The sequence below is a fragment of the Lepisosteus oculatus genome, chromosome 15 (genome assembly GCF_040954835.1).
Source record: "Lepisosteus oculatus isolate fLepOcu1 chromosome 15, fLepOcu1.hap2, whole genome shotgun sequence".
Lineage (NCBI taxonomy): Eukaryota > Metazoa > Chordata > Actinopteri > Semionotiformes > Lepisosteidae > Lepisosteus > Lepisosteus oculatus.
In genome coordinates, this window is record NC_090710.1 from 32775449 (window position 1) to 32797679 (window position 22231).

Consider the following 22231-nt stretch of genomic DNA (forward strand, 5'->3'; position numbering starts at 1 on the left):
AGCACTGCACAAAACCAAATTAGCAACAACAAAAACAAAGCAGTGCATGAAGTAATTGTCTGAAGCAATCAATAGCAGCTTCTCTGGAAAAAACGCTGTGTCCTTGTCGATTCCTAAAAGAGTCTTATTCTACTGTGCAAGTAGAATTTCCAGAAATACTCAGCACATTTACGGTCTTCGAAGGAGATTCAACCGAAAAAGAAACTTTCAGATCCCTCCTACCGGTCTGACCGAAATCAATCATATCCCTCTCCCAGCGCCCAGAAAGACTCCTGCGAGGACTCGCCTTTCCAAGAACGCCCGTTCCCCCAGGGCGGAAAAGCAAACGTCACTGGAAGCAAATCCCAGTGAGTCACAACAGATTCCACAATCTGTCAAACCCCTCCGATTCCTTTTATGTGCAGAGGATGCTCTGACTGGAGACCACAGCGATGATCGGGGGGGGTTATGGACAGGAGTAATTCCCTGGAGGCGTCGGGGGGGAATGCCGAGAGCTGTAACTGGCTGTGTTCAGAGCGTTAGCAGAGGTGCCAGGTATTGAATTGAGCGTCCTGGGACTCAAGGACACGCTGCGCACAGCAGTGACAGGGCAGACATCTGTGGCCAGAGGTCCACCCAGAGAACTCCTTCAGACTAAACAGGGGAAAACCAAGCGGAAGTGCATCTAAAAACAAGAACAGCAAGGACTGGCCCCCACACACTCCCCTGTACACACCACTGACTGCCGCCAACAGACCCCGCCACCCCTCCTCGTGGTTTGACGATGCACATATATCGTGTACCGACAGGCCCTAATATGCAAACAAACATCACCATTTTTAAGGGTCTAATGCCTCTTGATAAGCATCTGTATATTTGCGTGTGCCGCTGTCGCTTGCCTTGTCAGGAAAGGCAGGGCTTGCCACAGTCTGACAGTGCAGGGCCTCACGGTACAGTTCTCCCGGTTCACTGTAGCCTCGTCTCTGGGATTGTGGGTGGATGAAAGCTTTTGGCTTCTTGTAAGACAGGGCAGGGTGAGATTAGGATCGATTAGCTACTAACAATGAAACAGGCCGGATGGGCCACATGGCCTCCTCTCTTCCAAAACCCTTCTTACGACCTCAAAGTTTAGTTAATGTGGACAGCGCTTCGCCAAATGTGGGAGTGCAGTAAGTCTGATTAATACCGCTGCCTGTTCTGCGATTCATACTGTACTGTAAACTATTCTTTACAGTAGGCTGAGGTACATCAAGCATACAAAAGCCTCATGTAAACTCTTAGCTGAGAATTGGCAGCACTCTCCTGATCCATTTGAATCAGAAATGTCAAGCCAGTTTGATGTCTGGTGAATGGCAGTTAACATCAGAAACAGAGCTCATATTCCTGATACTTCGATCTGCCTTATGCACTGCCAATCCCATCATTGCAAAAGCTAAAATAGAACAGAGCCTTCCATGTATCACCAGTTCTATGATCTCATCTCCAGCAGCTGCTTTTATCAATCACCCTCTTGTTTCTCTGAGACACAGCCTCTGGGCCCTGCTAAGCTCTTGCCTCTTCAGAGGCAACAGTACATTTCTGGACTAAGCTTCATTAAAAGGGGGGAAAAATGATCTAGAGGTAAAGGAACTGTTCAAATCTAAAAATTAAAAAAAAGATGAATTGGGGAAGCAAAAGGCTGGTGAGAGAAGATACCGGCAGTGATAAGGCTCAGATATGCAACACTGCAGTCTGTCAAAAGCTTAATTTCATTTTATACCTTGTACACAGTACACAGTACACAGCTCGCATGTTACCTTTAAGCCATTGCTCTGCATATTTGTAAATCAGTGATCTACTCTACAGCTTTAATGCTCCCAGCTTTGCAACATGTTGCAATCACGGAGGATTCACTTTGTACCTGGTGCAGCTTTGTAGAAAAGCCATGTCGTCATTTTATAAATCTAGAGATGTGTACCAGGCTACCCAGAAATAACAACACTGGAAATGAACAATTCTTTTCTCATAAGGCAGAAGCTCTTATCACTGATTTCAAATAACTACCCAGGAGACAGTGTCCACTCCTATAAATACCACTCTGTTAGGAAAACTCCTTAAGTGTTACAGGTTTATATTTAAGGTGAGGCAGTGGGCAAATTGCTTGTATATGCATGCCTCAAGATGTTCATAGTTTAAAGGTTGAAAATCAAATAATTTCCAAATACAAACACTATCCAGCAACTCGTGTTTCATATTCTGATTATGCATTATGTTGAAAAGCAACTGTACTGACCTCGTTAAAAGAATTTTGTAGCAAAGCATTGACACACATCACAGAAAATTGAAAGGAATTAAGGAAGTGTACAGTTCTCAAGTTTAATGGTGATTCTTAGTTGTGAATGGACATGTCTGGATACCTCTTTCCATCTCAATGATGAATCCATATATTAAGCTTGCTACTGACGGTAATTTTAAAATACATATTTATAAAAGCTGGTACACATGGGTACAAAGCTTCATCTGCTTTGATAACCAGAAAACTCATGCAGAAAACAGAAGCTTACAGGAAAGAATTGTCATTAAGCATTCGATTAATTATGACTCTGCTTTCAAAAGCTCTTTTAGAGTTATAGAAAATATGCATAGTATTTTATAGTACATGTGCAGTAAGAAATCAGATACGAAAATAACTCCTGTTATGAGCTTGGTAAATAAAACACATTTCTTCTCTGCCACAAGTGTAGACACTTTACAAGTGAAAGAGATTTAGATGTCATAACTGTGTAACTAAAACATTGTGCCACTAGAGCACCACTGCCCTGCCAACTACCAGTGAATAAATCAATCAATTAAACTAGAACAGGCTAATGATTCAATCCAACGAGCGTCGGGATGTTCAGCCTAATGACTTTGACAAGTCCCACAAACACTGCGCTCTGGCAGAGCGTTCGATCTTCCAAACGGCCAGGACCCTGTGGAGTTCTTGGGGAAACTTGCCTGCTTTAGCAACCATCCCCAGGACAGTCACAGCACACTGGATTTTGGCAGTCTCTCCGGGGAACACGGACGAGGTGTCTGTGTGAATCGACACGTTGAAGGCTGGACCTGCAGAGACACAAAGCCAGGGGCCCAGAGTCAGGGTTCCCGCTGCACTTGATGACTCGGAGAGGCCGGTTCCCCCCAGAGGGGATATGACGTATTCTTAAGGCTTCTGCGTTAATAAGAGGATAGGTGCTTTATTAATTTCTTCATTTCACCAGGCTTCCCTTTTGATTTGTCAAGTCAGGACAGCCGATTGCTCCGCCTCCTCGTCTCCCAGCAATCCCTGCTGCTCTTTACAAGGGGAGCAAGGAGGGACACTCGTGGGCCCGGTGTCATCCGCCACCCTGCAAGCCCCACAGCGACTGACACGGGAGTGCCTGTAGGCCCTAGCAGCCGCGGGGAGTCACGAGACAGGCACGGCTGTCTAACCCGGACCCCGCCCATGGTGGCGCTCGGCCAGCTGGCTGGGAGTCCCCAGGCACTGCCGCACGCTGCTGGCTGGTAACATCATCCAGGGCCAAGCTGGAGACGCCTGGGCCACAAAGCTCAATCTATAACCAGCGCCAAGCCCAGTGCTTCTCAGAAGGCCCCCCCCCAAACATTTTTAAACCCTCAGGGAACAAGCTGCAGGAGGGTCAGTCTAGAGAGGCACTAAAGGAACAAGCAGAGTGTAATTCCACACTGTGAAACAGAAAGACCAAGCACAGCGCTGAGCCTCCTTTAGGGGAGGTGGAGAGGCTGTAGCCTCTTCAGTGTCTCCTTCCGTAAAAGGGCCTGAGCTCACCTCCAGCACACTGGCTGTATCTGGAAATGTCAGGCACGATGTGTGACCCAAGCAGCCAGCTTGAGCTTCCCTGGGGGGTCCCCAGAGTCTACCCACCACTGAGGCCCAGGCGTGAAGCTGCCAGGGTAAACCTGCACTTAACGTATGAAAGCCCTGGGACTTACCGTGCTAGGGAGAGACACATCGGCCCAATCAGTGCTTTATCTTTACTTTCCCCGACCCTTTTAACATGGACAACTGCGGCCTCGGATGCTCGGAAGCAAGCGCACTAGGAATCCACCGCTTCGCCGAGACCGTGAGTGCGGACAGGAAGACGAACGTCCCTTTCCAGAAGAGAGATAAAGATGCTTACCCGTGTCCTCAAAAGAAACTTGGACTTTGTTGGAAACGGCTGTGACCGCCTCTCTCCACGTGCTCCCAGCGTCGGGCGTCCAGGCAGTGGCCTCGCAGAAGTAGAATCCCGCGTCCGACAGCTGGGTGCCGTACATCCGGAAGCGGAAGTCCTGCTGGCCGGTTTTGAGCAGCACCACGCTGTCCAGGCGCTCCTTGTCGGTCCCGTCCTCCAGTTGCATCACCGAATCCCGACTCAGAGAGACGACCTTCCGGACCTTGCCCCCCAGGGACTCCTCCACCTTTATGAGCGCAGAGTAGCTGGGGGTCTGCAGGTTCTTGCCCGTCACTCGGCAGCCCATCTCGAAGGTATCTCTGGAAGCCTTCGGGGTGGTGGCGACCACCACCAGCACTGGGTCTGAAGCGCAAGACACAGACAGGCCTGAGCTCACCCGTTCAGGAAGATTTACTCAGAACAGATCCCGGCACACGAACAAGGCATGGAACTTTGGATGAAGCATAAATGGAGGACACACAAATTCTACAGTAGGGGGTCGTAAAATAAAACCCCCTTCTAAGACCCTGGAAGCTGAAAGAGCAACACTACATCAAGTGAGCGGGATTATAATAAACTGCTGCCCTGCGAATCGGTCAGCGTTTCATTGCTGATACATCTGCCCTTGTGTCCAGAAGGAGTGCAGTGGCTTCACGCAGCTGGGACATGATAAAAAATGAAGGGCTCTGAGATCTATAAAGTGAAATCAATCTGTCATTTATAAAACGTGATATGTTTGAACAAAATGTAAAGGTATGTAATAAGTATTTGCTAAAGGTAGTGGAACGGTCTTTAAAAAATGACATTTAAAAAAAAAACAAATCCACTTCATCTTACAAACACAAAGATCAGAGAAAGTTTTTTGAAGAACCAGTTATACACTAACGTAGTCTATGAAAGAATTTCATAAACTTCCTCAAAAACAAAATGCTGGCAGCCACCAAGTGGATGAGAGAACTAAAAAGGTTTTTCTGGCAGAAAAATACGAGCCGACAGCAGAAACTGTCTGACCCGCGGCCTGCTGTCCTGACACCATGGCCAGAGCAGTCCAGGACTCCGACTGCCTCTCTTCCACCTGCGCCACGCGTGTCCACTTGCCAACAAAGGGATATTATGAGCTACATTCAACCGAGGAGTCGACAACGATGGGAATAAATGTTCACAACGATAAAATGCACTTGATCTGCTCCCAAAAGTCATAAAATATCTTAGTTTTTGATATTATTCCTCAATATCTCATTTCTACTATGTTCACTTTCAGGAGCTCCACAGGTAAGGGGAATAATATTGTAATAATTAACATAATGTATGCAAGAAACTAAGATCTAATTTGTTAAAGCCAACTCAGACATTGTACATCGTATGTTTTTCACCATACTGTTGCGACACCTATTACATCAGGGGAAAACAAACAAGGATAACAAAATAAAACTAGTTTCAGATATTAAGGTATTCTAATTAATGACAAAAACATGACCAGCCCAGGCTAGGTGTGCTGCAGCACTAGGACCTGAGCATATTTTCTCAATTTCCTGGTTGCTTCACTTTGCTTGTAAGCAATAATGGGGTTTGACAAGCCTCGCCAGTCCATACACCAGCTTTGGAGATGTCTGCTGCAAACTGAATTACCTGCCATTTCTTATAAGTGGAGCGAATATAAATATCAATACACATTTGTTCCTTATATATTAAACCAGCAGTGCTTGTTCTACTTTGACATTTATCCTTCTATAAATCCTAATAACTCTCAATTTAATATATAGGTATTGAAAAAATATTTCTTTTTAATGGGTTTATATTAAAGGAAACATTAGTAGACAACATGAGAAGTGAAGGCTGAGGTTCTCTGATTACAGTTTTAAGTAATTATGTAGGTTTTAATATGATAGTGGGTTGCACACCTACTCATTCTGGGATTAGCTTATCACTGTCTAAATAATACATTACTGAAGACTGAAGCTATGATCTGCTCTGTTAGGAGTTAATCACCTCTAGAACAGGCATGCATAAGTGGAGTTGCTCGCAAGGAGATTCCCAGTATAATACGTTTTATTTATAAAGCCGCACAGGCACAGTGGAAAGGTCTCAAATGAAGCAAAGCTTTTTCCTTAGAAACACCAGCTGAGCAACTCTCCTGCACTCCAAAACGTTCTTCTAATCTTTAGCTTTTATAAACTGGTCATTCTATTATAGCAAGTACTTGAAAAACAAGACCCATTAAAGCTGAGCTGTCTCTCGGGAAGCTCCGATTTCTTCAGCCGCCCTTCAGAAACCCCCAGAGCACTTACTTTCCTGTGTCCAGGTCACTGGGACTCGACCGGACTCCACGGCCTTGCGCTTCGTCCAGCCGCCCTGTGCCGTCCGCGACCACGCCGTTACTGTGCAGAAATACCTCCCCCTGTCCGTGTCCCGCGTGGAGAGGATCTGCAGTTTGAATGTGTCCGGCTTCACCTTGCTGAGAACTATGAGCCCTGCCTTCACGCGGTCTTCGTATTTGTCCCCAGCCTGGAGGTCCCAGTTTTCGTCCACCAAGGCGATCATGCTGGTGTCAGATGGCGCGTCCGAAGGCAGCACTTGCTCGAAATACCAGGCGACGGTCATGTGGACTCCGCTGGCTCTCTCGACGTCTGTAACTGTGCACTCCAGCTCTGTGGGCTCATCCGAGAACGCAGCGCTGAGGACAGGCTTAAGGATCACACTGTATGAGGGTTCTGTGGGTGAGAAACCAACAAAAACAAGGATCGATATTGTCCTTAACATACGACTCATGAAGAATAATGCACAAGTACACGAAGTACAAGTCCACGTTTACAAAACAAAAATACACACTGCAGGCACGGTAACCTGGCACATTCTGCTCCACTTCCAAAGGCATTTTCCATTCGGATGAGTCCAGACCAGCAGAGCACCCAGCGTTTCCAAGAGGCACTGAAGATCACGATTCATTTCCACGGCTGACACTTGCTTACGCTGCACCCGTTCACAACACAGGGCATTTTGCTGGAGCAACCCGAGCGAACACTGCCCTCGCGGGCCGAGGAGCAGCACAAGCTCCCAGCTCCGAGCCCGGGGCCTTGACCACACCGCCTGCTCTCAGTCTCTCTCGCACCGTTGCCTGGGCTGTTTATTTTTCAGAGATAATTTTTGGAGTTTTAGGTACTGTTTCATGCTGTCGGGGGCTTTGTTTTTTTTTCTCCAACGGTTCCAAAAATGGCAGTATTGTTGTTGCCTTTTTCAAGACTGCCATGCTGTGGGTGAAAAGCAGCCCGGGGTTACCGCATGGCTTTAAATGAGCATTCGCCCCTCTGCTCGCCACCCCCTCCTCCTGCTGCTGCGCTGGCATGACTGCTGCCAAGCCGCCCCCCAGCCGCCCACGGAGCCGCGGCTCAACAGCAGGCAGCAGGCGGCACACCCACTCGCCTCCCGCCGGCGCGGGCCGCTGCAGAGCCCCTTCTTCAGGACACACCCGCCAGACCAGCCCGAGCACCAGGCCCCCGGTCCGCCTGATCGCTGCGGTATTAAATCTACACCTCCCTCCTACACTGGTAACCAAAAATAAATCACCAGTGCTGGCAAGAGGGAAATGCAGAAACAAGCTCAGTATGAAATCCGCCCACCCGTTTCTGAACCACTTTAACCAATGCGGCGCAATGCTGTGTTAATGCAGCGCAATGCTGTGTTACAGGGGAAGGAACGGGCGCAAGGCGGCCTCACCCTGGACAGGACGCCAGATCAGCCTGCAAGCATGTCTTTGGACTGTGGGAGGAAACCCGTGCGAATTCGGGGAGAACATACACACTCCACACAGACCGCACCCCAAGTCCAAACCTGATCCCAGGGCCCCAGCGTTGCACCACCCTTGAACTGTTTTCTGTACGGACAGCCCTTGCCTCTACAGGAAGGAGAGAGCGCTCTATCCTATTTGTTAGTCATTGTACCTGGCTGCAACAAAACCACAGAACAACTTTTTTTTTTTTAATTCTCATGGCTCATGTAACCTTTTTCCTGAATATGTGGCTATGCATTGTAACGTGAAGAAAAGTTTAGGAACTATAAACTTAAATTTACAGAAACTCAAGCAAAGTAACCATTAAATGCATCATAACAGGAAGCAATATTCAAATATTTAATGCTGGAAAGCAAAATGTATATTTAAGGACAGTCTAATGGACAAACAAATGGAAAGATAAACAATTTTCTAATGCCAAAACACAAGATGTAGGAGTCTCTTTAGGACGTCCTGTGTTGTTGCTACAGGACTGTGCAGTTCTCTGGTAATCTTGAGTTTCTTCCTCTCTGTAATTCCACAGGGTTAGGGAAGCACAGCTAACTCCTGTCTGCCCAAAAACCTGAGAGCCCCCCCCAAGACAAAAGGTTTCATTACAATACTAAAACAATCTGGTTTAATGTGAATTCCTGAATGTACTTTACCCAGCAATAGCTGAAGCTAAAGCATTTAAAGTTGAGCTTATTCCTCAGATAACCCTCTGTGGATAAGTGGCACCATCTTACTATCAATATGGAACCAGGCTAGTATGACAAAAATAAGAAAGGTGTGATTACCCTTATATAGTCTTAACCTGAATACATGTGCATGATGGGAGGGAGTCCATGAAGGGATCAGTGGTTCCAAATATCTTCATAACATCCCTGTAGCACAAGCAACATATCTTTGTCTCTTGAAGCTGATTTGAGGAAAAGCTATCCGCACATTAACATATTCTCTGTGAAAATTACTGTAGAATATTAAAGAATCAGATTTAACTGCTGTTTTTAACATTTATTTTCACATATTCATATATTTTTCATTCTACACAATGCTCGGTCTCTGCTGAGAATACGTTAATCCACATGGTAACTATTGCAGCCATCTCCCTGGGATGAGATCCTAAAGCCAATGATAAAGAAGAGATGAGAAAACCGATAATCTCAGAACACCCTTAAACCTACAGGCCATACACTGGCTGCAGAAAGCAGATTTTTGTCTCCCCTTTCCTACTGCATTGAGGAACCCATCCAAGAAAACACACCCTGCCGGAATACTGTTTCTTAAAAACTGTACAAACATACTGGGACACTGCTCACCATGTAATGGTGAAAATGATGTTCTTGGGTTTCCAAAAGCATTAACATTATTAAACAGTGGAAAAAAAGTAGAAAATTAAAATTTGTTTAATTAGAAAAAAAAAAGACAAAGCACGGATTAATATGTCCAGTCTGTGTTCACATTATAGAATCAGACAGAGTGTGTTCAGCTGGGGTTCCAGAGCCCAGAACACTTCATCCAGTCCTACCCTTTCAGTTACTCTGAACAACAAACCTAACACACTCAGAGGTTGATGCATATTGTGTATTTATACTGAAAAATAACACTGTCATTTATTAAATAAATAAGGATTAGTGAAAGTCCACAATCTAAACTATGCTAAAAAGTAGACAACCTTAGGTTCCTATAAAAGAATATATAAGTACATACGTAATGACAACTGTTGCCTAGCAGATTTAAAAAGGGAAATCATGTATTTCTCCTCCCGTCAGGTCCCCTCAGCAGACGGGCTTTGCCAATGAAGAATCCATGTGGTGGAGATCATGCGCAGTGCCAAAGCTTACTCTCTCTTATCTTCTTTGCTTCTCTCCTGCTACACTATCCCTGTTTTGTGCTACAAAAGCCTCTGTAAATACAGGGCTGGTCAATTGAGCTGGGCTGATCAGATCTGGGAGCATTCCAGCCTCAGATTTCCTGATACCTTGTCAAAGGCAATATCTCTAGTCAGATGGGGGCTACTTATCTGATCAGATTACCCCCCAGACATCCAGAGATCTTATCTCCCCCCCAGCTAGCACTTCAGATAACACCCACAGTCATTTTGTTCTGGAAATACCAGCTACTGCAGTCTCAGAAACTCGAGACTGAACTGAAACTTGGTAGGTAGGCGTCGCCTCACCCAGATGTACACTAATCTGTCAATTCTGCTCTTTGCTTTGTTTTTGGAATAACTTTCCCTTCGAGAGATAAGGGGAAGTGTAAAATCCAGCGTGCACATCACTACGTCCAACACATAACAACGCATCATTTTAGGTACTAAAGCTCAGTTCTCAGTAGGGATACGGCCATAAAGAGTCTGAAGGCATAATTATTTGCCAGCATGAAAACAAGAAAGAGTTAGAGAAAAAAAGCTTTATCTCTACTTTGAGATCTTACCAGAGATTTAAAAACCCCAGATGCTAACTGGCAGAAAAAAACCCCACTAAACAGCAGAAAAGGTCACTCTCTATGGATCAATACAACCTATTTGAGTGGGCAAAAACAAACTCCAATAAAAAGTTATTGACAGTGATTTTATTTTTTACTTGGTTGTATCAGTTAGGTATAGTACACAAGTTGACTTCTTGGGAAAGAGATGAGAGATTAATAGACATCCAAATTATAAACAGCACTGTATTATATTAAACGATACTTGATTAACGTCTTTCATGTGGATCATTTTAGAATACCTGTTCATCATGTGAATGTACATTGCTTTCTTAAATCTACAACCCTTGAAGAGCACCTATAAACTGTATTATGTGTTATGTATTATGTGCCATGATCAATCTTGAAATGAAAGTGTTCATCAAACAATTTCTCTCATACTTCAACTACGAACTAAAATAAAAAAAGAGCTATACACCGTTATATATTTCTACCAGGAACACCTTTATGTTTTAGGATTTATGGTGGATCTCACTGAAAACTCTGTTCTAATAAGATCGTTTTGTAAATAAACAATCCTCACTCAAATATGAGTAAAGGCTTTTGCTAACCTTCATGAATCCAAACAATGTCACAAAAGCATATCTGATTACACACACAATGGCAACACAAGCCACCTCAAAAACATTTCTTAGGAAAAGATTTAACCTGAACTAGTATTTCAGTATCTGAAGGACACTTTAGGAACTCAAGTCCCAGACAGACTCCTTCTTTTCTGCGGGAGTCCATGCTCATTAGGTTACTCAAAAAGATTCAATGATAAACTATTTACTAATACAACTGAATTATGTTTATATACTGGATATAGGTACTTGTATCAGGAGTCCTCTCTGCTCACGTCTCATGTTCCTGCACTGCAGAACTACAGAATTAGAAACATGGATGTATCAAATGTACAGTATTTGCTAGACAAGAGTCTCTGGGCACTACATAAAAGTTCATTTCCCTAGATAAAAAGTTGTGAGTTGGGGGCTATTATAGGATACAAAAGTGGATTGTGAAGTAGCAATTCTACATTTACTGCAGCAGAATTTAGCCAGAGCAGACAAGAAACAATGGGAGAACAGATTCCTTAAAGCCATCTGGTTAGTGATTCCTCAATGGGCAGAGAGTTTTGCAGGGGCAAAGTCACAAGTCGGTTGGGAAGTGGCTTTGAGTGTCTTCTCGACTGTCCGCCAACAGGAGGCCTTTCACTATGACAACCCCAGGCGGGGGGGACTGCCTCACAGGTGATTGGCTGTAAAACCATCTTAGTACACAAGAAGCAGACTTTGGTCAGTTAGCTCTCTTACTCTCTGGTGAGACACCTGACTTCCTTCTCTAAACTGAAAGCAGTGGAAGCTGAACCTGGGCCTATGCATAAAATTCAGGATCAAGCAAAAAGCTTTGACAGTAATGAATAAGCTTTCTTATTCTGAAAGGAACCCAGGTAACTCTATCATTATAGTTTTTATTAACAATGAGATCACATTTTAATCACAACTGTTAATAATTGTCTGAATGCCGGTTTCCAGTTTCTCCTTTTAAAACACTTCCGTGTGTAAAACAATAAGGATCCATATGGTTAGGATTCTGCCGGCCCCTTAAAACACATGTAAGAAAGTTAAGATCACGTGACTGAATGAGAAAACGCCATTAAAGCAGGAACGGCCATTTCTAAGCTTTAGAGAAGAACGCAGGTTTTACCAAGTCATTACCGTCACTCACTTGTACCTTTTAAAACTTCACCAAGACAAACCCTAATATTGGTCTGAGTTATTCTGCACAGAGCTCTAAAGCCCACTGCAGAGATCTGCCTTTCTGAGCCCTCTGCAGAGAGCACGCGCCTCCTTTCAATGCCATGCGTTAGCGTGTACAACCGCAAGAGATAAAAGCGAAGGCCACCACTCCCTCTGGGCTAGAAGTTCTTGTCTGTACTCTGTACTCTCCCTTTCATTCCTAAAGACGAGGCGAAGAAAGACGAGAGCTGAGGGCAGTGGAGAAATCACGAAGATGAGAGGCAGGGCCTTGAAAGAAAAAAACAACTAATTAGGATTTAATTTCTATGTGATATACACATACTTAAAAAGACCATTGAAAACTCTAGTACTAAAAGATCACATTATTAATGAAGTATTAATCAAGATAGGATTCAAAGATGACAACGCATTAGCCATCCTGAGCTGTACAACTGTGTAATAGTTATTCATTTTTAAACAGAACAGAGATCTGCCTATTTGATGAGTTTAAAATACACAATGCAAAATTATCACTAATTTAAAAAAAAACTGAATGAGGAATTCAACAGTTCCTCTTATAACCTAAACGTTACTCAAACCTCCTGCTTTGATTCACTTGAAAGAAAAGTCATTTTGTTTTTGTTTCATCGTACTGGCACAAATCAAACCTAGCAAATCTTTTTTTTTCCCCTCAGAAATGATGTTTCAAATGTGGTAACAAAAAGAATAAATGAGTATGTGTCAAACATCTTTGCAGATGCAAGTTGCAGGAATATACAGAAAGTTTCTTTTTGTTGTGAACTAACACTTTCTCTTAGCGCACATTTCAACTGATCAGAGCACACATAATTGAGCTGCACAACTGAAGGTCTGGACTTGTTCTGGTTTTGACTGACTTTGTCAAATGAGGTTCTGAAGTTAATGCTCCCAGCAGCTTTCTTTTGTATTTGTTCAGAAACCGAATATTGTGTAAATGTATAAAATCTAATAACTTTCCACGAGACCAAAAAACCGTGGCTGCCCTAGTCGGCGCCATCTTAAAACGACCGTTTCCTTTTAGAACTTCCCATTAACTTTGCAGCCATTAAACATCTGAAACATATTAAGACTGTATGGACTTCTCATTGGTTATCTGTCCTGCAGCAGTTTTCTCCACAGATCCTCCGACATCAGTTTATAACCAATTTTGTATCTTTACAAGGGGTCGTGTTTTCTCTCTATACAAGCCATTCGAATAGTAATTGTACAGAATCATCCCTTTTAGTTGAAATGGTGTAAAGTACTCATGACACAAAGCCAAACTGCTGTCTCAGTCGTCTGTTGTATATATACACACAGTATATTCGTGTCTCCATGCTCTGCAAGTCAAGATTGCTAATTTTAACAAGGTCTAGTTGTGCACAAGGAACACATTTTATTTTAGCAAAGGCAACTCCCTAATAAAACTGAGCCATTCACAATGCTGCTAATTTAGGCTTATAACCAGACACTGGCTATACATATAGAAAAAAAATCTGCTTGAACTATATAAACAATTTCTATAAAATAGATTAAAAATGCATAAATGACATAAAAAATGAATGCAAGTAAAGTGCAAGACATCTGGTGAGGGTTAAAGCAGGATTAAGAAGCTCTTCTATTACATTAGAACCCCACACGCAGAGTCCTAAACTGCTTCCCAAGATACAGAAAGGAAACTGGAACAAATTCCGTCCTCACAATCAATCAGAGAGGTAAGATCTGTCCTTCTACAGAAGAAAGGACAGCAACTGGCAAGGAGAGCTTTGATCCGAGGAAACTTTTTTTAAACCGACCATTTAAAATCCTTTTACGAGGGATGCCACACTTGTTTAGCACTATATAAATTGAATATTAATTAATATGTCATTATTTAAACTACAGCACACAGAATACCTGACAACCCCCCAGGTTCCACAGAACCAAAAGCAGTTCATTAGAGATGGAAAAGCTGTCTGAGGGGGGTCTTTGATGAAATACTACTCACTCGAAAAAGGATGCGTGACAGGATGGGTGAGCCCGTCTCGGGGAAGCTGGGCATAATATCAATAATTGATCACTACACTCACAGTGTGTTTGACTTTCAAACTGTATAACATGCACAGTACTGTTGCCTAACAGTCCTGGGATCCTGGGTTTGGCACATTCTCCCGGTGTGTATGCAAGTTACTCTTAAATCCTGCATTCCTATTGAGCTTACTTCGAACTTGGGGAATTTAGTCTTGTATCTAGCATGTGGGACAGAGACCCAAAAGAGTAAACTGGGCTGAAGGGATGAAATCCCTCACATTTGTCACATGGCTAGAAGTACTTTTCACAACTCTGCCTGAACCATACGTCTGGACCTTCACAGTGGAGATTCTCTTCCAACAGCACAGCAGACAGAAGAGGCGTCCTCCACAAAATCTACACAGGCTGTGAAATGCAAAGAAAAAGAAACTCCCTGGGGATACTTTCTCACAAACTTGCCTTGAGGTTTTCAGGAGTGTTACTATTAGGCCTTCTGTAATTGCTTAAAATAAAAGAGAAACAACACTTATGTTTCCATGACTTGACTCTCCATTTGTTTTTTTGACACTCCTTGGTAACTCACATTTTTTACATTCGGGATGTCTCCATAAGAGACAGGATGTGAACAGAAATCTGCATGTTTCTTCTCATGCGCCACGTCCCGGTGTTGCTTCAAGCTTGCAAAAGGCAACATCAAGCAGGACAGCCTGTCGCATTATCTCCCACACATTCATAATCTGGTCTCCTTCCCTTCTGATTAAAATGAAACCTTGCACTATTCCTCCCATGCTCTTGTTTGTTTAGCAAACAAAATTTCACCTGAACACACAATATCCTGTCCCTCAAACTGAAACCACAAACCGAAAACCAAATATGTGCCCTTTACTCTTAAATAAACTCCATTCTTCGATCTTTGTGGAAGAAAAGGCTTTTCATAGAAGTCATTTGTACTTTTCATAGTACACTGCTACTCTGTGGGAATTATGGGTGGATGTTTGAATTTATGCGTTGTGGTCAGGAAGTACTGTATGTAGGTGGATTATTCCTCAATCACAGTATTAATCAAGCAAAAAAACCTTAGCAACAGCAAAAAAAAGACGAAGTAATTAATACAGAGCAATCTGAATTAGATCAGAGAGACATGTCGTTACAAGCTAAGACTGAAAAACCTTTGACCCAAGCTTCCTCTGGGATAATTTTGTATCTTTGGAAAGATTTAAAATTAAGCTTCTTGTTTATGTTTACCCCACATTAGATTTGAAATTAATATTTAACTTAGTTAATGATTTAGGACAGTGAGAGAATCAGGCATTGACAACTGCGATTTCAACTGGCACACGGCAAAACACTGATGTCGCACGATGCTGCTGTCTGCTCACTCCTGGAGGTCAGCTCCACTTAAATTCTGTAGTTTCCCTTCTTCAATGTGACAATGCTGTAGTGCTGCCAACTTATTTGGAAAGGAAAGGCAGGATTTTATTTTTCTTCTTGATATTGCTGATGGTAGACATGATTAAATATAAGTAGTTCAAGTAGGGAGCTGCGTCAGCATGCGTAGGCTGCAAAGGAACAAGTAAAGGTTTATTCCTTCCTGAAAAGAGAAGAAAAGAAACAAAATGTTTCGGCCGTGGGGCCGTACAGCTCCTTGTGTTGCTTTTCTTCTCTTTTCAGCATGGAATAAACCTTTACTTGTCCCTTTGCATGATGAAATATAATGTGTAACTTTGTAAACATGTCATGGACTATTTTATATTGCATTGAATTCAAACTTGATAAAAAATAAAAAATCTGGGTTCCCATATCCTGGATGGCAATAATTCTGTGCCTATTACTGTGCAGGAGAAGCGGAGCGCAACGAGACAGATAAAAGCAAACTAATCTTCCAGTTCCACATAACTCGTGTCAAGTCAGTACCCTGTGCAGCACTCTAGTGAGATAAAATGGCTGAACTGCAAATACAGTAAGAAGAGGATTATAACTTAATCACTACACAGAAACATGGGGAACAAGTTCTAAAATGCCTTAGTTACAGCAATTGTTACAATTGTTTTCAAATGATGTGTTTCTAGAGAGTAAACCACCATAAACTAATAAAATAAAACTGAAAACTTAGGAGGATAATGGACAGGTTTCGGGATAGTTCCCACCTGTTTTCCTAACACAATGTTTTTAAGCAACGTACGTTAAAATAGAGAGATAGGAGATACACGCAAAATGAAAGAGCTATTCGACTTTAGATAATTGTTTGTACAAATATCCGATTTCATGTGCCGACCTTAAAAACAAAGAAAGCCAGCAGGCTTCAGAAAGCAAACGCCAGGCCTATATCCCGGTCCGCAAGGAAATACAGCCCTCCATCACTGGAAAGCCTTATTCCTTCAGTGCTTATTCCCAGGGAGCTGAGGGAAGCAGGAGGCGTGACTGCACCCTGGGCATGATGCCCACACTCACAGGGACCTTTAATCCAGCCCAGCCGCGTGCTTGGAAGACGGGAAGTTACAGAAGAAGCCAGTGAAAAGCATTCCGATTCCACTGGGGAATCGAACCCCAGGCTAAGGAGCTGTGGGGCGGCAGCGCAGACTCGCGCACGAGTGACATCACTCACCCTCCGGCGCCACTGCCACCTGCACCGCGCTGGAGCTGCTCTCGGCCGCTCTGTACCACCGCCCGCCGGCGTGCTGCACCCAGGCAGCCGCCACGCAGAAGTAGTGCCCCGAGTCCGCGCGGCCCACGTCGCGGATGACCAGCCGGAACGTGTCCCAGCTGACGCGGCTGAGGCTGGCGGCGGCGGTCCCGTTCGTGACCGAGTCGCGGCTCATGTGGGCCAGCAGCCGGGCGCCGTCCAGCCCGCCGCCAGGAGCAGAGCCCACATACCACGCGACCTCCAGCCCGAGCAGGTCGTAGCTGTCGGCTGCCACCCTGCAGGCCAGGCTGAGGGCCTCGCCCACGCTGAGGCTGGCATTGTGCTCGGCCGAAACCCGGAAAGACTGCGCTGAGAAAAACAGAAGGCAGAAAGGGGCACAGTGAACCAACTTAAACAGCAAAAGAGCCCAACAACATCAACACACAAAATACAGGTCAAAACTGATTCACCCATAATGCCCACAACACTGGCTACATGAACACATCCGGTTGTAAAACAGAACATCCTTTAAGGCTTTATTTCACAAATGTTTTGAAACGTTTCAGTATGCAATTCTCTGTTCCTGACAGGGGCTGATTTTTTCGGCAGCAGAGATAATTCTACCAGCAGCTATATCTTGCATTTATGTACTCTGGGGTCATATTCCAGAATTTTAATTAACAAACCTGCAGCAGGGAGGACATGACCTGGCAGGAAAATCCTAGGCAACTACTGCCCAAACACAGGCAGTTGTTTCGGAGGAGGCTTGCAGCTGAGCACAGCACAAGAACAAGTCAAATATTCAGATGACCTGTCTTACAAAAAGCATCTACTGGTAGATTAACTGTTGCAGACTGAACCTGAAATATGGGTTTATTTCATGGCTTTTCCAGAATGACTCAATCGATGCTTATTGTGTATCCTAGAAGGCTTATTTTGTTTGACTTGTTGCCGACTGCAATCCCATTCATGCTTAACTCTGCGCTCAACGGTTGCAGAAAACATTGTCTGCAAAGACTTCTGAACAAACGAACACAGCATTGTCCTCCGTAGCTGTGGGATAAAAGAGGCGCACTGATTGTTAATGACACCCAGCTCAGGCCCTCATACACGTTGGTAGAGAACGTCTCAGGAGTCATTCTGACCTTTATTTAAATACCCACCAAACACATACATAAAATCGGACACTGTAAGTGTTAAAAGAAATAGGGAGTGTAACTCACCTATTGGAGCCACCTTCACGTCCTTCAGCTCAGTCTGCTTCTCCTGAATGCTCGTCCAGGTATCCCCATCATCTCTTGCCCACTCAGCAGCAGAGCACACGTACAGGCCTTCATCCGAGGGCAGCGCGTGGGAGACTATCAGGCTATACACTCCATCTCCGGGCAGGTCTAGACGCAAACCTCCATCCGCGTAGCGCTGGCGATAACTGCTTTCGGCTCTCACGACTCCGCCCGGACCGTAAGTGAGGATCTTCTCTGTAGAGGGGCCTCTCTTGACCGCCCAGCTGACGGAGAGGAAGGTGTGCTCCACAAAGTCCACCGAGGCTCTGCAGTGCAGTTCGAAGGACCTGCCTTCTGATACTCTCTCTGAAACCTGGCTTGAGTTGTTAAGAGGGGTTACCACAAGGCTGTCTGGAATTACTGCAAAAAAAAAGCAGAAAAATGGGTTTGTGCTCTGAGTTAGCCAATCACTGAGAGCCCATTTGTTTCCGTCAACAGTGCCCGTTTTCCTGGCAACTCACATTTTTTGACATTAGTAATGACCCTGTGAAATACAGCATGCGATAAGAAATCATGTTTCTGCCCCCAAGTTCCCTGATCACGTCTTTGATGGGCTCTCCATCTCCCCTGCCTCCAGCCTGCCACAAAGCACATCAAGAGGAGAGCAGGCCAAAGTGCCTGCCTCATTATCTCCCACACATTAATTACGGCATCTGTTCCATCTGAAGGGGATCCGTGCTGTGTGCCAGGAAGCGCACGCATTCTTCCATGCCCTTCAAAAACAAACTTTCCAAATATGGGAAAGCTTGTCATTTACAGCTCCTAGTGCTGCAGCTGACCTTCTCCGGAGATCTTGTAAACTTAAAAGAAATTCTTTCTTAGTAGGATCACACCTGTCAGCAAGCGACTTTGTGAGAACATAATACTTTAGCTGAATTGAGACTAACTCAATTAAGCTGGATTTCCGCCTTATTTTGGATGAAGGAGTTCTCCCTAAGTAATGGAACAATGATTGTGGACTTCTAAAAGGAGGTCATTAGTTCCAGTCCTTTAACTTGACTTCACTGTCGTTTTAAGTTCATTTCCCAATGCTGGGTGTTTTGGAGGTATTTTCTACTAGATTTGTCAACTTAAAATATCCTCTACAGAAAAGTCCCTCAACGGAAATTTCCAAGGTTTACAGGCTTTTTTTGGCTCCCATCAGAGATCTACCTAGAAATCACACACAATCTGCCCCGACTCTGAACAGAATAAACGCTTTCGAAACCCTACTGAGGCTGGACTCACGCAGCATGCCAAGTGAAAGAACTAAACGATGACGGCCATAAGACGTCTGCTTGCAATGATTTGACCATATTTTATTTTGAAAATTTAGAACGATACGGTTTCAGAATTCAGTCTAATCTGAGAACTGTAACTTTCTTTACATACAAATTTCTGTGCATGTACCACATTTCTACTCTCTGACTGCTCGCTTAGTAAGGGGTGATGGGCCCCCTTTCATTGCAAGGTCAGGATTCACGGGCTTTGAGCTCTGATCACCACTACAGACGCTGATGACAGACATGCTAAAGCATCCAGTGTATGAAGACAAGGCTGAAGGAGCACCGGATGCAATCATGTTCTTTCAAACATCAGCTACGTCCGCACAGTCACGCACACTCTCTCTCTGTACATGCAACATAAGCCTTTTTAAACTGGAGCGGCTTGTATATCTGTGGCGGTTTAGCCTACATCCGAGACAAAACACAACCAGCTGCTATTGCAACAACTGCTTGCAAAAGGCGACGTTCGTGAAATAAACATGAATCATAAGAATAACACAAACCTTTTATCCACACATTTTCTATATACGCAACTACAAGACTATTTCGGAATGTGTTCTCAGAAAACGAGACTGAAGGGCATCTCGATAACACCCAACAGCGATCGTACAGCCGAACGTACCTATTAGTCGCACAGTCGCATTGTAGTTTCCGCTCAGCTGGGAATCAGTGCTGGGTGTTAAGCAGTCATACGCTGCGCTGTCGCTTGGCTTGACGTTTCTAATCCTGAGACTGACCGAGTTTTCACTGGTCCGGTCTATGGTGACCTCTCTGCTACTGACTCGGCTCCTGAAGGAGCTGTCTGTGAAGGATGAATCCAACGTGGAGATGAGCTGAACAGACCTGTCCCCCCGGATCACTCGCCAGTCGAAGTCCTGCTCTCTAGGGCCTTCGTAGTCCTGCACCTCACAGGGGATGGAGACCTCTGTCCCTTCCACTCTGACCAGGGGGCCTCCAGGAACCTTCACCGTTCGCCCCAAGCAGAGCGCTGCACAGAAACACGGGAACAAGAGTTGCATTAATCAAGTCACGCTCTCACAGAGCAAGACACCTTCACCTCAGACTTGTACATTTATCTTAAATCAGGGTCCCCAGCGCCAGGGGCTCAAATCCATTTCAAAATCCATGTCGCCACACACACTGCTGTTTCTCAAGACTGGTATGACGTCCAAGTCGGTGACTGAGCAGGTAATTTGTTAAATCAATGAAACTCTAGTCTTTGAGGACCGGAGGGTATTCCACTTTTTTCCCAGATGTTCTCTACATTACTCACCTGAACAAATCACCTGGATCAGTTTAACCCCATTCGATGTCTTCAGAAACCATAACATATATAGAAAAGTCTTTAGAAAATTAAATGACTGGCATTATGAAATTAATGGGCTGTCATTTAAGGATTCAGCAATTCTCTCTAAAACCTGCTGGCTTGTGGCTCTTCAGGGTCGGGGTTGGGAGTGCTTGTCTTGAATAATTTTAAGTTTCTCGGTTTTCTTTGAAATGCCCATCATGTAGTGTGAAGGATGTTGCATAACCAAAGATACATTATTTTGCACATATTAAATATTGCTCTGAATCATTCAAATCCGAACTGAACAGGTTCCTGCAGGCAATCCTACAGTGAAACACGCTGAGGCACTACTCTTTTTAGAGCAGTGCGGTTTCAGCCTCACAGTTCGCTGTGAAAACCAGAGAAGGAGTTCAGAACTCCTTCAGGTCACCCTACAAAGATTGTGTAAGAATCCAGACCAATATCTCTCTTCCGTTCACAGCTGGAGCTTTTGTCTCTAGTGTCAAGTTTGCGGTCTGATATACAATGTTTGAACTATGTTGTGAAGTGGTGAGGGGGGTGAGGGTTTATGCAGGAGTCTGGCAGGGAAGCAAATCTCTTTAACCCCCAAGGCAGAGGGTGGCCAAAAAGTGTGTCAGTAAAAAAAAATACCCAAAGCTGAGCTGGATAGTGGATATAAATATATAAAAATACAATTTCCAAGAACTTAATAATAAAATGGTTGAAAAAAGTTGCTTATGTCTGCACAGTGTGTTGCAATCTTCATCAGACACAGATTTAAAATAAAAAGAAATAACTGGAGAATTAGTTATTTAGAATGGACTCCACTCTTGCATACAGCACATAAATACCTCTTTTTAATGGAACCTCATTTTGCTTGACAATAGTAAGAAGAGTTTCTTTTTTATAAAAAGGCAACACAGGGTTATCCCATAATCCATTTGGTGCAGCATGAGAACTTCCTGCTTGGGCCACACTGAGAAAAAAACAACTCAGAAATGCGTTTTATTGATCCGGGCTGACTGGGACCAAAAATGTTAAATGAGACATTAGTAACTCAACTCGGAGAAGAAACACAACTCCTCTCCAGAGGTCTTCTGGTGAGACGACAAATGACGGTTCTGAAAAGGGGGGTTTCTGCGTCTTTAAGTTAAAACTATTAGCTTGACGCATGGAAAGGACAAGTGAAGAAACAGACTGAACTGGTTGAAACACATCTTGAGCAAGACGTGGGAAGAAAAAGAAAAAGGGCTTGTCTGAACAGATAAAAGCAAACAACAAAAAAGAAGGCGCAGAACTGGAACTTGAGACTCGCTGGATTCAGGAACAATCTCTGCCATTATATATTTTTAAACAGCCACAGCCAAAAACCTCAAACAAAACAATCATCTGAATTTAGATTTATGTTTTTGTATGTCCTATAAATAATCAATGTAAAATCAACGAGCCTGTATTACATAAAATTAATCATGTATGCCTGTTAGAAAGTATTGTTTTAGGGCTTTTAAAAAGTTTGGAAACAGAAGCTGATTTCACATTTCACAGTTTAAACTGTTTTTTTATCATTAACAAAAAGACCCGACTTGAAACATGCATAACTGATT

General features: G+C 43.9%; 1 protein-coding gene across 1 annotated transcript in view; it reads right to left on the reverse strand.

Annotated features, from left to right (window-relative positions):
* ptgfrnb (prostaglandin F2 receptor inhibitor b) overlaps positions 1–22231 on the reverse strand; it is a 32039-nt gene that overhangs the window by 6983 nt on the left and 2825 nt on the right. The window contains exons 2-7 of the mRNA XM_015364416.2: positions 19962–20327; positions 18015–18434; positions 16774–17160; positions 6458–6880; positions 4137–4532; positions 2956–3063 (exon numbers count right to left, since the gene is read on the reverse strand). Of these exons, the coding sequence (XP_015219902.2) occupies positions 2956–3063; positions 4137–4532; positions 6458–6880; positions 16774–17160; positions 18015–18434; positions 19962–20327 (2100 nt within the window). The remainder of the gene's footprint in view (positions 1–2955; positions 3064–4136; positions 4533–6457; positions 6881–16773; positions 17161–18014; positions 18435–19961; positions 20328–22231) is intronic.